Source organism: Pararge aegeria, chromosome 13, assembly GCF_905163445.1.
Source record: "Pararge aegeria chromosome 13, ilParAegt1.1, whole genome shotgun sequence".
NCBI classification, from domain to species: domain Eukaryota; kingdom Metazoa; phylum Arthropoda; class Insecta; order Lepidoptera; family Nymphalidae; genus Pararge; species Pararge aegeria.
Window position 1 is genome coordinate 6,605,704 of NC_053192.1, and position 16,380 is coordinate 6,622,083.

The 16,380-nt window shown below is 34.1% G+C and overlaps 1 protein-coding gene across 2 annotated transcripts in view; it reads left to right on the forward strand.

Moving 5' to 3' along the window:
* The window catches only part of LOC120628673 (matrix metalloproteinase-2-like), a 236,229-nt gene that overhangs the window by 65,794 nt on the left and 154,055 nt on the right, over positions 1-16,380 (forward strand). For both annotated transcript variants that reach the window (XM_039897225.1, XM_039897226.1), the window contains exons 3-4: positions 13,279-13,401; positions 14,317-14,489. In XM_039897225.1, the coding sequence (XP_039753159.1) occupies positions 13,279-13,401; positions 14,317-14,489 (296 nt within the window). The remainder of the gene's footprint in view (positions 1-13,278; positions 13,402-14,316; positions 14,490-16,380) is intronic.

The window sequence follows — 16,380 nt, forward strand, 5'->3', positions numbered from 1 at the left end:
CGAGTGAGAGGCACGCGTCCCTTCCACTCGGGCATGGTTAGCCCGCCTAAGAGCGAGAGAGACAGACATAAAAAGTGAAAGGCACGCGTCCCTTTGTAGTAAACGCTGTTTCATTGTACGCAAATGTATTGCAAGTTATTGTATGTATATTTGTATATAAATACGTATGTATGTGTAAAGGTAAAAATAAAATTTTGTTAATATGAAATTCAGTGCGAGATTCTTTGTATAAATTAATGTTTTAAATATAATTCTTTGTATTAATAAATGTTTTAAATTGTTACTATTATTTCATCCTTCTTCCTACTATACGAATGAATATTCACATTAAAATTATTTTACCACTCAAAGTCGTTGTCACGTAAAACTTTCGCCCGTATACCGACTTTACAGGCAACCAATTTTTTTTTTACTAGCGAAAATTCAAGTCTGAGATAGAGACTGAATTTTCGCTACTGATTTTTGTATGATACTTATTCCAGCAACGTCTCGGAATTATATTGTGTACACTTCTGCAAAGATTTTAATTTCGTTTATTTTATATTTTATTTAGTGGTTTTCGAGAAAGACAATAGAGTCGAGAGGTAATAAGAATTTGCATTTAATTCAAGATAATAGTCGCTTTTGTAAATAAAAATATTCTTACACATTTTTTCTTATTCATTGGTCATTAAGTTTATACTCTCACGTGAATGGAATTCACTAGGCGAGCATCAATTTTATGCTGCAGTAGATATTATAGGGTTACAGACGGTATTTTTCTTTCAAACTAGGACCTCGACTGATAATGGTGATTAGATAACAAAAGACTTTCAAGTACGAGTAGTCCTGAAAGGCATCACCGTGACGGCGACCCAGTACGGCGAGATCAAAAAATCGGGATCCCATTCTGCAATGTTTGCAAATCAATTTGCATACCAAAATGTCTGGAGGAGAGGCTTCAGCTGTGGCTTGTTACCATCCTACTGACAAAGACGTGTCACTAAGCGATTTAGCGTTTTGGTACGATGTCGCGTAGAAACCGACTTAATGTTTGGGTTTACTATAACTGTCATACTCCTTACAGCTAAGCCCTTTACCATTTTAGACAGCACCATCACTTACCAGCAGCCAAGCTAACTTGTGGCGGAATTTTAAAAAAATTAATAAAATCAAAACAAAAATTCATTTATTTCATTTATAGTTCTAAGTTATACGATTTTTATTTATTCCACTAAAAGTTAAGCCGCCACTGCAATCTCACCTATTGCTGAGTGATAATGCTGTCTAAGATGGCTAGTAACCCTTTTAGGGGTATAGCAGTAACGTTAAACCCATAATCTGTTCATATGTGACATCGTACCGGAATGCTTATTCGTTCGCTGAATGGTAACCAGTCACGACCGAAACCGTCCACCGGACCAAACCGGAGATAATTTAGAATTTAAATTCTCATATTGCCCCTGCGGGGGATTTTACTCATAAGACCGCTAGTGCGAGGGTGGTAGTAAAAATATACCCAACATTAATTATTTTATCTTGTGTGTGCTGAAAGCTTAGAATAAATCTTAAAGAACTCAGCTACGCCTCGTACCTAAAACTTCACCCACGTTGATAATCGGTATGTAATCTTTCATGCCGGCGTAAGTAGAAGAAGAAACACTCTATTGCACGTATAACATACTTACAGGAAAAGAAACAGTTAGAAGTAAGTAATGTAACTAATAAGTTATTTAAACTTATGAGATGAAACATGCTTCTGCAAATTCAACAGGTCCCGTCGTATAGATTACAAAAAGTCTTAGTTTAATAGGAAATCAGATATGTTTTAACAGCATTCTCACGCTCAATAAATTGCGTATGCGCACCTCAACGTATTCCAGAGTCGTAGCGTGCCCAGCTTTGCAATGCGATGCACTTTCATTGTAGGACTTAAATGGTATCTATCGGTATTAATTAACTGACTTCGATGCCTTATCGAGTTAAAAGAACAAAACACGAGATTTCTTTAAAAGCTTATGTACGTATAAGTAAATGTTTTTTATTTTTATTTAGCAAAAAGATATAAGTACTAATTTTTTTGTGAACCATAGAACATCTTTTTCTGATACTTATACCTACGTTTTACTTTAAAATATATACTATCGTTAAATCGAATATTTAGGAAAAGCTCTCAGTCTATATACCTATATCTCACTGCTGTGCGAGAAGAGGCGAGAGAAGGCCTGAATCTGAGGCGTAGGAGGCAGGTGCTTGTAATTACACCAGCAACCAAGCAATCAGGCTTCAGAAATAGTCATGGCGATAGTATTTCTCTGGACGAGCTTCGTCTAAATTCTTCTGCTACTATATCCCGTGAAATTATGAAATTTTCCCACGTTGCCTTTATGTCAGTTTCCAGAAAGCAAGCTTAAATCAAATTAAATAAATAAATAATAAATAAATATACTACGACAATACACACATCGCCATCTAGCCCCAAAGTAAGCGTAGCTTGTGTTATGGGTACTAAGATAGCTGATGAATATTTTTTTATGAATATAATACACATAAATACTTACAATATACAGATAAACACCCAGACACTGAAAAACATTCATGTTCATCACACAAACATTTTCCAGTTGTGGGAATCGCACCCACGACCTAGGACTCAAAAAGCAGGGTCACTGCCCACTGCGCCACTCGGCCGTCAAAAAATTAATATCAAAATACCAAATTTATGGAAAAAAAAATAATTCTCTTCTACAACCTTTATTATATTTATATGAATAAGATTCAACTATTCTGGTGTTGAATTTTTACAAAGTGTAGGGCAACATTAACTTGGTGAATTAAGAATATACAGAATCCTCATTCAGTATTGTATGCAGTGCATTTACACCCGCGGAATGTTGCTTTTTTGCCATTTTGTTTACTGTCAACTGGTAAATGGTTTGACCAACCGCTTGTTCGAGAAACCAATCTAAAGTAGACAGGTTTTCGATACTTCAATTATTAGGCGTGCACAAGGTTATTGTGTGATCTTAATTCTGTGCATTAAAATAACTTACACCTTAAGGTTGCTCAAAGAAATTTACGATTTTTTTTACGTTCAGGCGTTTTACCTGTTGGCTGGTAGATTTTATTTTGTAAAAACCGGGACATTTCTTACTCTCCTAGGCATAAAGGTAGTACAACACACCTTTAAGCTCCAGTCTTTAATCCACTGCAATACAACGAAATAAACATGAATGTGTATCAGTGAAAACGCAATTAAGTTCGCAACCCAGGCGTCAAAATGTGTGTTTAAATGCCTTTGACGTCGTTCCATGAAGCCGATAACAATCTCAGTGGCATCGCCTGGCATTGATTCTGGTTGGCACGAAAAGCGAATATAATTAAACTTTACATATAAGTTACCGTCAGGTAACGAATATAAGGGTATAGTGAGAAGATTTATATATAAACTAAGATTATACATAACTCGTAGTTTGACTTTACTCAAGATAGAATCATAATGTACGCTACATAGCCTAGACGAGCCTTTATTTAGAAACTATTTATTTCGTGATTCCCACCACGATTTTGGCTTGACACCGGCTTTAAACGCGAAGAACATCAACTACTTTCACTACTTTAATTATCTTTTTCACCAAGTCAGTGTCAAAACGAGACAGGTTTATGTGTTTCATAAGTCTAAGTCTAGATTAAACATGCTTTTTAAATCTCAGCCTATGCCTTGAGACTACCTATCACTTTATCCTATGTTTGATTCCCAGGGCAGACCATTAATATTTTTAGGAACCTATTGGGTTAAGTTACGGACAAGTTGTACTCAGTACATCTAGAATTAGGAAATTGTTCATCGTGGGTCCTGATAATTATCACTAATTTGTTAATAAACGTTAAAAGCCCACCCACCCGCAATAGAAAAGCATTGTGGGCTAAAGATTTAAATCCCTCTCTAATCTCTCCGATGAGAAAGGAGAATAAGTGACTAAAAGAAGATGGATGGATGGTGGAAATACAATCTTTCATATGGCATATTAAAAAACTATATTAATGATAATAACATTTCCGGCGGTATACCCGGTTTCGTGAATCGATTCGTAATTTAATGGTCTAATGCCCGATTTTAATCAATCTCAACCTAAATCTTCAGATGGCAGATTGAATTTAGTAGCGATACCTATCAACAGGGAGCAGTAGAAAAGAATCATCATTATTGATCAGACTGATTATTAAATTCGGACGTCAATTTAGACAATATCTATGCTTTTTTATCAAAAAACGAAAACTTAACATACTTTTATTTTTAAAGCTTTTCATAATACCTTATCAACTCCCTTAATTAAGAGCCATTATAAACTGCAATATGGCAAGCTGCCAAAGCTGAAACAAAGCAACAGTAAGTAGGTACTCATGAAATCTGTGACATTCCTTTGCCGCATTCCAGTTCTCACACAAAAACTAGTATTACGTACTTAGTAATAAGTACCTACAATATAAGGACATATATTAATTAATGATTTCAAAACTTTTTGTATAAGAGTTGATAATAAATAAATAAGAATAGGAGTTTTTAGGATGGATGCAAATGTTTTAATCTAATTATTGATTATAAAGAATATGTAAAGACTGTAATTCACTGTAATTTATTATTCTTTTTTTAAATAAATAATGCTTTTAACTTCTAAACTATGTTTATAGTATATTATAGGATATAAATCGATAAAAACGATTTTTGAATTGAATTTCTTACGTTTAAACATATCTCCTCCAAGAATATAAATAAGCAATCAGCTCAGTTGCTTTGCTAACGTGTAACGTAACGTTTAGTCTTGACAAAATAACAGTAGAAGTAAGTATTGTAAAATAATAGTCTATACAAGTAGGTAATAAATATCTGTTTACGACTATTTTCAATTTTAAGTCGATCATGGAATTTTATACAACTAAAAGCCGGTGAATTCAGTTTACATTACGTCTAGACATCAGCTCGTTTGTTACAAACAGATATAAAAGTCCCTACATTTCAAGGGCTCCTCAATATTTCTAATACTTAATAAAAAGTGTATATTTATATATAATATACACATATATATATATATATATATATATATATATATATATATGTATAAATATTTACTGTAACATGTGTGTGGTTGTATGAATATCACCTGCATTAGTAATGAATCCTTTAAAACGTGTTGCTGAAATTTGTCAAATAGTTTATGCATATTATTCTGAAAAATGTGTTCTATAGTTTTGTTAGTCCATGATATTAGTAAGAAAATAACAATGGAGTTCAGTGATCTGCCGTCCACACTTTTGTTATTAACCGTAAAAAACTTGCAAAAAAATGAATTAAGTGTAAAAATTTACAAAACAACATACCTAACTACTACGAATAAAAGAAACAATAAATAGCCTATAGCAGTCCACTGCTGGACTAAAGGCCTCTCCCAACGGTAGGGTTTGCCCATAATCACTATGTTGATCAGTTCTCCATCATATTCCCTTAAGTCACCTTGCAAGAAACCCGCGTGAAGAGGAGGGATAGTGACAACTGTATTCTGACCTGCCGTCACCACACGATACAATAAATTAATGAATCACTACAACTCGAAGACAATTTTTGTGGTATAAAAGTCAGGTACCTACGTATTAATATTTGTAGTAGACTCTACATTGACGCCAGCTGTTATTAGGTATCTAGTACATATAAGGTATAGGTACAGGAAAATGGTCTGCGGTTACTGCATTGATTTCCAGCGAACCTCCATCAAGCCGCCAATATTTAGTTCGGGCACGTCAAAGTCGTCGGAACAAGCCGGATCCGCCGACAAAGTAATTTCATTTAATTTCGTGTGTCACTCGCAGATTTGAAATGCAAATCCTGCCCCTTATTGTCCCCCGAAATTCAAACAGATTACTATTGTCTCCCTCTCACGGCTCGATGAAGCTGATACGCTTTTGTTCAACGTAAATAGCTCTAAAGGAAGGCTATTTTTGACACTCTCAGGACTTATAGGCACTTATAATAACACTGTGTTATTGCTGCTGCATTATATCGTCGTCGTTGTCCTCCTTAGTTTTGTTATGCAAATTATGTATTATTATCAAAATAAGTGAGGCCTAGATGATCGTTGTTTAAATGGAATCTTTTCAGTGAGGCAAAGTTATTTTTCCGCAGTACGTATTAGACGTTCCAGGATGTTGGACATATTTTAATTGTGTTAAACTTCATATTAATATTTTGGTTAAGCCATGAAAAGGTAAAAATAATATAAACAAACTGACATGGTTATTGATCAGCGAATGATTTGTTGGTTCCAAGAAGACGAGCTAAATTTAATCGGTACGTATAAGCATTACTTAGTTATTCCGCATGGAATTGCGTTTCTAATTCGATGCTGAATTTATTATCTAATGACGGGTGGGATTATTCTACATTCCGCAAGAAGAAATATGATTGATTTCCAATAACGTAATATTGTTATTTGAAATCCACAAATCTTATGCAGACTGGTCTTCACTAAAATTAATGTACGGATTTTTTTTTTACCTCCACTAGTTAGCTCTTTACTCAGTCTAAAATGGTAGCGGGCTAACCTATTAAGGGTATAGCAGATAAATTAAACCCATACCCCTAATCGGTTTCTATGGCGTATCGTACCGGGACGCTAAATCGCTTGGCGACACGTCACGTAACGGCGAAGCATCCCACCTGACCAGACCCCGGGGATTGAACTCAGGACCTCCCATTATTAACCACAGTTGTCAGCTCTGCACCAGGGAGGTCGTTGACAATAGTCTTGTTCGTCGTTAGGTATTACAGGGCTGTGTATTAATAAATAACAACTCATAAGGTTTCTACTGTATTATAGTTGACCTTCAAAATACACGAAGCACTATCGTTATAATTCGGATAATTAATACTTTTGCTTTAACAAGTAGGTAATTGGATAATATCTATTCAAGTATATTTTCTTTCTTGTTTTGTTAAATATTGCTAGGTAAAGTCTATTTTTCTTACTTGTCTTACTTATAATGTAAATAATCTTTTCATAGCTTTTTAGTGTAAAGTACGTTTTAAAAACACAAAAAAACAAGTGCGACAAAAAAATATAATTAAACACAATATTTTTTTGTATCAGTTTGTTTTTATTTTTCTCTAACAATTTAAAAATAAACGGTAGTGCACTAAAAATTACCAAAATAGTAGGAAAAATATATACTATTTGATAAATACTAAATAAGCTATGTATTAAACATTTAGATGATTATTACTAATAAGGATATTCTGATAGATTCGAGAATCAAATAATAACGATGCAAACGACAAATTGATGACCAATTTAAGTTTTATAGTGGTACTAGTTTAAAACGGTTATTAGGTCAATACATCATCTGTTATAAGAACATCTGTTCGACGATTAAGGATAGTAATGAGTTGAGAGACGTGGGAGTCATTAATGTTTTGGCTTATATGATTCGCTTAGCAATAGAATCCTAAGTCCTAGTCGTGCAAAACTTTGTCCACACTCTGTACTCTCAACTCTGTCTCTGTTAAACATTGGCTTAGTTTTACTTTGACTTTCAACAAAAGCAGGTTATAAAGAACTGTCTATGAGAACAGATGGTAAACAGTTACTTGGCTTAAGCCGTCGCTAAGCAATGACTATTTATCTGAGCCCTAGAGATTACATAAAAGTTGTGGCGATGTTTTAAATAAGCAAAGAAATAAACTAAGGAAAGACTTAAAGTTTCCGTTTTCCTGATTTTCCACCACCCAATTATAAAAATAATGATACGGATTTATTACACAGGGTGAGTTTTTGATTTATGGCGGCTATAAAATTACAAACCTATGAAAATAAAATGATTTGAGAGTTATTTAAGCGCATTTTAACATATTATTTTGTCCCGAAATCAATAACATTTTTTATAAGAAGTGTGGCTAGTCAAGTTGGTTTTCTCTGCAAAGTAATAATTAAAAGCCTTCCAAAGTTTCTTGTAGTACCTATAAATATTTACCGTCTTACATCTCAATACTAACTTACCACATTATGTTAAAGAAAATTTAAGTGCAGACAGCTTATATAAAGCCGTTCCGTTCCATGAATCTTTGCTGTTAAGAAATTGATCTATTCCGTACTATATTTACTTAAAGTTATAAGACTTTATTAAATCCTTGTCATTTAAAACCTTCTTTAATGTTAAAACATAACCACCAACGAACAAAACATTTATAACAACAAAAGAGAAGCTATCAATTGTAAATCGATTTAACCCCATGTTCGAGACTTTCAACGCATGAAGAGCCCAGGCCATTATTACCCACTCCCGGTAGGGTAATGACGGTCGAAGTGCCGACAGATGTCAGCGGGTACGCCAGCCCAACCCTCTGTAGCTTGATTAGTTAATGTTGAACAATGTTGAAAGACACGGGGGTACAGCGACGAACAAAAGACATTTTAATTGCTAAGCTAATCGTATAACCATGAACGCTGCTAATGATTATGAAAAAAAGATTAGACGGACTCACTTATTATGGACTATTCTTTCTAATTGTTGCAGCAGTCTATGTAGTGTTCTTACCTCCAATATAACTTATAGAAGCTTGACATTTAGGAATTATTCATTATCACCCCATTATGGACCCACTACGGGGCACGGGTCTCCTCTGAGATTGACAGACTTCACTGTCTATGAGAACATTAAGGAGAACTCTTGGGTATGCAGTCTTTCTTAACGATGTTTTCTTTTACCGTTAAAACGAGTGATATCTAATTGCTTAACCTATTTACTGCTTCCCAATTTTAACGTCAGTTGTCGCAAGGTTCAAAAATAGAAGGTATTGGTTACCTTCTTTTTTATTTTTTTTACATTCACGTCACTTTTCAGGGAAATGTGTATAAAAAAATATCCAGATCACTTATCAACGCACATAATTCCGAAAAGTGAGAACTGCGTGTCGGATTCGTAGTAGGAATTCGTTCCTCCTGAAAAGGAGGCCGAAGTAAATTACACAAGGCTAATGTTCGTAATTACCTCAAATTTAGTTTAGAAGCTCAACATTTGGGAATTGAAGAAGTTTAAATATTTAGAAAGGCAAAATATACTCGTAGTTTTAATTGATACTTTAGAAGTAACCCACTCTAGGAAAAATATAAATTAGTTACAATAACAACCAAATTCTGGAGTGTGTGGAAAAATACCAGATGGATGAGAATGAATGTGAACGATTAAAATTATTTAGTTTTAGAATTTATCCATTCGGACTTTACACAGCCCCATACTATAAAGTAAGCCAGGTCAACGGACCTATAGATTCTATAGAGAATCACAATAACTCATGCAAATTGCCCCAATGAACTCATAAAACAATGCCAATATGTCAATAATTAGGTTAAGACCGTTATTTATCGTTGGCATCAGAGCCTTGTTAATTAATTGCCATTTTCAAATTTACTGCCAAAACCGCTGCCTTTCAATTTATCAAAATTACTTCAGACCCAAATAAGTAAGATATAATTGTATAATTCGTCGATTGTTAATTAATTCCTGTACCTAACAGTATTTTAAAGGTACCTCCAATGTTTGACGACAAATGAGTAATCTCAGATTTGATGGTTATTGCCGCTTTTAATTGTTTTTTATCAATAATAAATTTTGGACATTTTAGATAACAATATTTTTTTTACAATTTGTCAGTTTCAGAAATTTGATTTGGTTTTAGAATCTCAAATTATGTATAATTTTTTTAAATAAATAAATAATAAATAAATATACTACGACAATACACACATCGCCATCTAGCCCCAAAGTAAGCGTAGCTTGTGTGGTGTACTACGATGACTAATGAATATTTTTATGAATAATATACATTAAATGCTTATAATATACAAATTCATCACAAAAACATTTTTCCAGTCGTGGGAATTGAACCCAGGGCCGTTGACTCAGAAAGCAGGGTCGCTGCAAACTGCGCCAATGGGCCGTCAACGGACTAAAATTTAAAATTAGTATTACAAACTCTACTTCTAGTCATTATTTGCGACATGAGAATTGGCTGTCTTTGTGTCCAAATTTACAATGAATATTATTTACATATTTGTGCTCTTAATGTAGCATAGCCCTAAAGCAGATCTTATTTTTATTACACAACCATCACTTAGATCTTCCATGTAAAATGACAGATTTAGGCTAACGTGGATGTAACATTTAGAAGCTATAGGGCCCTATTAAAACGGTTTCTATTGTATTGAATTGAATAACATAATATTCACTGCAATAGAATAAAATATGAAAATAAAACTGTTTTATTTTTAATGTAATTACACTTATTTAATATTTAATTCTTAGTGAGACTTCAATCAACCAAATAATCTTTAAGTTGATGTAGTACATGATATTTTGACAGTACTTTATAGGAAATTGGTGAAATTTATTTGACAGGTGGATTATCTAACGATTAAAATATCAGTACTTAATTTGACTTGATGTACCTATTTATCGATCAGTGCATCTTTTGCGGATTAAAGATAAATTAAACAAGTCGAATGTGGACGCACAAGTTTGTCAGTGCTCAACTAGGAATTTAGTTTCAATTCAGGCCCAAAATAGAAATTCCAAATCTCTAACAAATAATAAGTGCTTTAAATAAATCTAGATCTCTCAATCTAATTGCATTGTTGCGTGCTCTCCGCAAATATCTGTAAGTACGTGCCCATTTAACAGGCGTTGTTCCACAAAACGCTCCTACCAAATCTAGGACACTAAGCACCTGAACTTTCAGTTGCGTGATGCTTCCTATTTGTCCTTTAATGGCCCTAAATTAATTGGCGAATCTCATTAGGCAGACTACTTCTTTTAATTCCGTGTTCGATGGGTCAAAGATATCACGGATGGGATGGCCTATTTAGGTAAGCGGTCGACTGTGGTCGTCATTCGCGAGTATGGCCACAATGTTATCGTTTTAATTTAATAATTAGGTCATCATATCTTCTGACCAGTTAGTTCTGAGTATCAACTATGCTCAAACTGATATTGTACGAAAAACGCAAATGAAAATTGTAAGCGATTTATTTTCGTTTGTAATATCGTGCATTCCGGACTGCCTCATTATTCTACGGGTCAGCAAGCTCTTTTGCGACAATGTACTGGGTTCGATTCATGAAAATCTCCGGACCAAGGAAATCTCCGAAGTAAGGAAATTGGCTTTGTTGGAGAACACATTAAGCCATCAGACACTGTTATTATAATAAACATGAATCAGTAAACGTAAAAGCTAGTGAACCTGCATTCGAGCAACATGGCCGATCATAATATGATCTAAATAAGTCCCAACCCTACACTGAGATATTAATATGCTTTGAAAGATTTTTGTCATACAGTACGAGGAAAATAATTTACAACGGCAAATGCATGAGATACTAAGAAGTTCTCATCTCTCGTTAACATTTCATGGATTCGGGTGCCAGTTCCATCGTGTGGCAGATCACAAAACCAGTTCCAGAGGCTTCAAACTTGGGTTTAAGTTTAAGGGCACCCTTGTGACTGCTTATAGATACTGCCCTTTTTGCCTCGCCAAATTGAATAGGAACCTGTTTGAATTAGCGCAACTAGAAATGAAAGAACTTATTGCAGATCTCACCAGGTTAAGTGATTACATATATCTTGCTCACTCTACTACCGCATACAAGTTAACCATATAGTCACCTTGGGTTGGTTCAGTCGAACAGTAGTATTATTTATCAATTGTTATGGTATGGTCTTTAGTTTTGTATATTGCCCAAAGTGCAGTAAGCTCAACGAATAACTGCTATTCGTTTGATTTTCCTAAATTCTGTTTGAAAACTTATTGCACTGTATAGTGGTAACCTTGAGTAACGAATACATACAAACAGTCATCTCTAGAGCAATAAAGTTGAGGATTTCTTTTCTTTAAAAAATGGCCAACAAAACAGAACGTGTGGGCGCACAAGGCTACTAACAGTCTTTGTTTGGACATGGGACAAGTTTTGCGATTATACTTAAAGTCGTTGGATACATTCCTGGCTAACAGACGTAGATAAACAACATACGATTACACGTTGGCCGTTCTCTATTTTTCCCTAGCTGAATAAAAGAAGACGTGCTTTGCATAAGGTAACTTAATCGAAAAGGTATTATAAAAAAAATCTGAACTTTATCTACCTAAGATTGATGATGACGGTTGACAATGACACTTTAATGTGCGTTAATATGACCCTTTTTTGAGGCACAGGTACCTGCCTACTTAGATCTTTCTACTCTGATTCATCTGACAGACTGCATCATCACTTACCAGTAGGTGGGATTGCAGTCAAGTCTTTTGTGAAAAATTTAAAACAAAATCCGCAAAGATAATAAAACTATTGTGTCAAGTAATGTATTGCACCTCGTAGATTTTTCAAATAATAAATATGTATATAGACTTGAGAAAAATGGATGATATGGATGATAGATGATACTGAGATTTAATTTAGAATCATATTCTGTCTATAATATAAAGTGGTCCTATGCAAATAAAAAAAGACACGCGCTCAAGTCATACCTATAAGGATATATTGCTGTCTTCACACAATAGCGTTCATTTGTTATTCATTTACTATTTCAATCGAGATATTTATGTGTACCCTATTGTAGTCCCACATTTGTTAAGTAGAGGATGTTTGACAACGGGTCACAATTTAAATATTTTCATTACAATGCTTCACCTAAATACATTCAACTCATTTCCTCTAACACCACGAAATTGATACCTTAAATATCCGATTTCCAACGCATTTATTTGTATTAGCGTGATTTTCAGATAACTTTGCAAACTAGACAAATTTATCCAATTTCGCTATATATTTAAGTACATGTGTCTACCTCTATTGACTGACGATTCTTTTTATTTTAGTTAAATTTAGCTTTAATATTAAACCGAACAGAAACCTACATTGACTGTACTTATTTCAGATTTTTGCTTAACAAACTTAAATCAATATTTATACCCCCCGTTTGACCATTTTAATACTCCTCTGTGAAAATGGCAATATAATCAACACAGTCAATAGTTGATGGAATAAGGATGTCGCATGTGAAGTCGCATTATCTCATATTGTACGGAACCCGAAAAATAACGTATAACAATGAAACGTCGTTTAATATGATCATCATCTTTAGCCTCATTAAGGTCATGATTTAGATTTAGGTGTTCATCTCAGAAAAGAACAAGAGAGCTTTATCTTACGTTACTTAATTTAAGAGAGTCAACCTAACTATTTATTTTCTTTATTTCAGAGAAGTTACCTGGAAATGTATGGGTATCTAAAAAAAGAAAAACCCGAGGTGGGCAACTTGCTGATGGAAGACGTTGAGCAGTCCTACGAAGACGACTTCAGGATTGCCATCAAAACATTACAAGTTAGTATATCATTATAATTCTCAACCTGTTATTAAACCTCATGTGCATATAACCACACCGGAGGCCACGGCATTCAGACCAGAACACAGCAATGTTGTTTGGCGAAAGAAATAAGAATAGGGTTAGTACTGCCCGAAAGAGTTTTGTCACTAGAAGATTTACTAGAAACAGACACACATTCGCAATTGTATTATTAGTATGAATATTTATTTACTCATAAATCGGGTTCCAATTTCATTCCCGGTTCGGTCATCGTCCATTCGCCCAGGAAAAAGCGCCGAAGAGATGGCTATAAATCTGGTTAAGAATAAAAATCCTGGGAAACGCAAAACGTCACAATGGTATCAGTTTCATTACACAAACAGTAAAGTAAACTAGAGTGACAGATTGCGACTGAAAAAGAAGTGACAGTTGGTACTGTTGTCGTTTCTATAGATATAATTTTAAGGGTACATTTTGAAAAAGACGTTAGGCACTTATCATTTCTTTTTTTATGATCTTATGCCAAAACTAATTCAAAAGTATGTAGTTTTCTATTACAAGTACAGTCAATAAATAATAAGTAATATATTTATTGATTTTTGTAAGAATTTTGACAGATTAATATCAGTGTTTAAATAAGTGGCTTTAATAAAGGTCCAATTGATTGTTGGATGGTTGAACCGATTTTGACTGCACTACTGGGAGATAGCCCTCTAACTCAGTACAAGTAGAATTATGCAGGAACTATATGATATGGACATTTTTAATGATATTACCCGTTAAAACGGTTAAATATTTAGTTGGATCGTGCGTTACCATGTATAAAACTAACTTGATAAATATGTTAGTAAAAAAAACAAGAAACCGCTAGAATTCTATTCTATCATAGTTGGTGTAAAAACTCGTTAGATTAACATGTTCTAAATTTTCAGGAATTCGGTGGCATTCCTGTAACGGGGGTGATAGACCACGCCACTAAAGAACTTATGAGCAAGAAAAGATGCGGAAGACCAGACCGGGAGCCCGGGCACGATGAAAACAATAGAAGAAAGAAGCGGTTTGCGGTGCAAGGCGAGAAATGGAAACACACTAATTTAACATGGAGGTAAATATGACTGAACCCATATTATTAGTATAAATTAATATTTGTTCACAAAATGACGAATTAGCGCCATCTATTACAAACACTAAGAACTATTAGAAAGAGTACATAGTCTTCACCCAGATGGTGCTAGTTTCTCCGTCTCCGTCCGTATTATCTCCGTCAATTGTACCCATTCCGTCATCAGCGCCATCTATTAAGCGATAGGAATAATTATGTTTACTTCTACTCATCACTAGAGGCCGCTACGCATGTTAAATTTAATTTCTTTGATCTTGTTGGTTGTTTGATATACAACTTTCAACTGTCTTTGATAAAATGAACCAAAAACCTAGAAGCAGGTTATACGACGCGATGTTACTCAATATTATCTCCGTCAATTGTACCCATTCCGTCAGACCGTTATTTCGTGACCGTTACTCACGGTTTTTTGGATTTTATGTACACAATTAAATTTTCCTATTTTCAACATAAGAAAGAATCGAAAATATTTTTTACATTGTAAGACTGGTAATAAAAAATGTATAGCAATGGAATGCAAATATTCGTATAACATAGGATATCGATTAGATTTTTGTTATATCCAGCTGTTATTAGAGAACTATTTTAAAGTCACTTATTTATATATAAAGAATCAAGAATAACTTAATTACAAACCTACTCGTTGCGAACGAATTATCTATTAAGCTGTAGGCTTTATATTTCCAACAGCACAGTAATGCTTTAGGGCCCATAAAATTGATGACAAATAATAGTTAAATCACGAAGATCGTAAAAGTTACGACGCTTTCCGCGTGGCTTAATTAAAAGAATATGTCCATCCGACGCCGCCGAGTGTGGATGGCTATTCGGAGCTACAAATAAACAAGAAAAGGTTTCTTTGGAACATTTTATTTCTGGACACTTACCTTCAATGCCAACAATATTGCATTTACGCTAAGAGTACCTACATAATAATAATAATAAAAATAACAATATTATGTGTAATATGTAGAATGTTAGTAACGACCTTCCTACTCAATGGCCTTATCTATAATCGCGGCATATAGCAATACACAGAATTATGAACACGCAGAAACCGTGCACACGACTAATATTAAAGCATCAAAAATCACTGCGCTGCACTGTACTAGTGCTTGTTGAACAGACAGTGAGTAACTTCAAGTTAGCAGTTGGCAGTAATTATTATACCTCTAATGTTCTAAATGCTTACTATAAAATGGGGAAAAGGGGAAAGGTTTGTGAGCTAGAAACCATCCGCGGATTTGAAGTGAGATGTGTGAGGGGCTTTTTCACTGTTTTGTTTTCTGCATGCAATAATGGCTAAACGCACACACACTTTTACACGTATATAGCCTTAATTATTCATATTTACCTCGTTTTGGGGTAAACTTAGTTTTGATGATGCGATAATCGTTTATAAAGAAATAGACACACGGTCAGTTTTCAGTTTTAATCGTAAATTTATTTATTATAATAAATGATATTAAATGACTATATTACAAAAATATAGATTAGTACCATATAGATCAAGACTAGAATTTATTTGCTACTAAAGACCCGCCTTGTAGGTTGTAGATATATGTATATTAGAAAAAAAAAGAGTATAGCCACTGCTTATAGTAAAAGCTGTTTTTTATTTTTCAGCAATTTGGTTTTGCAAAATATGATTTTTTTGTAAAATAAATAATAATAATTAGGATAGAATAGAATAGAAAAACTTTATTGCAACACAACACAATAGGGAAAACACAAGGAAAACAGTAATAGTACTTAGTGCTAGGGTGCAAAGGCGGCCTTATCACTAAAAGTGATCTTTTAAAGGCAACCTGAGCGTTCGATGCCGATAAAAAAGTGGAAAGTGGTTGGTGCATAAAGGATGTTACAAAAAATA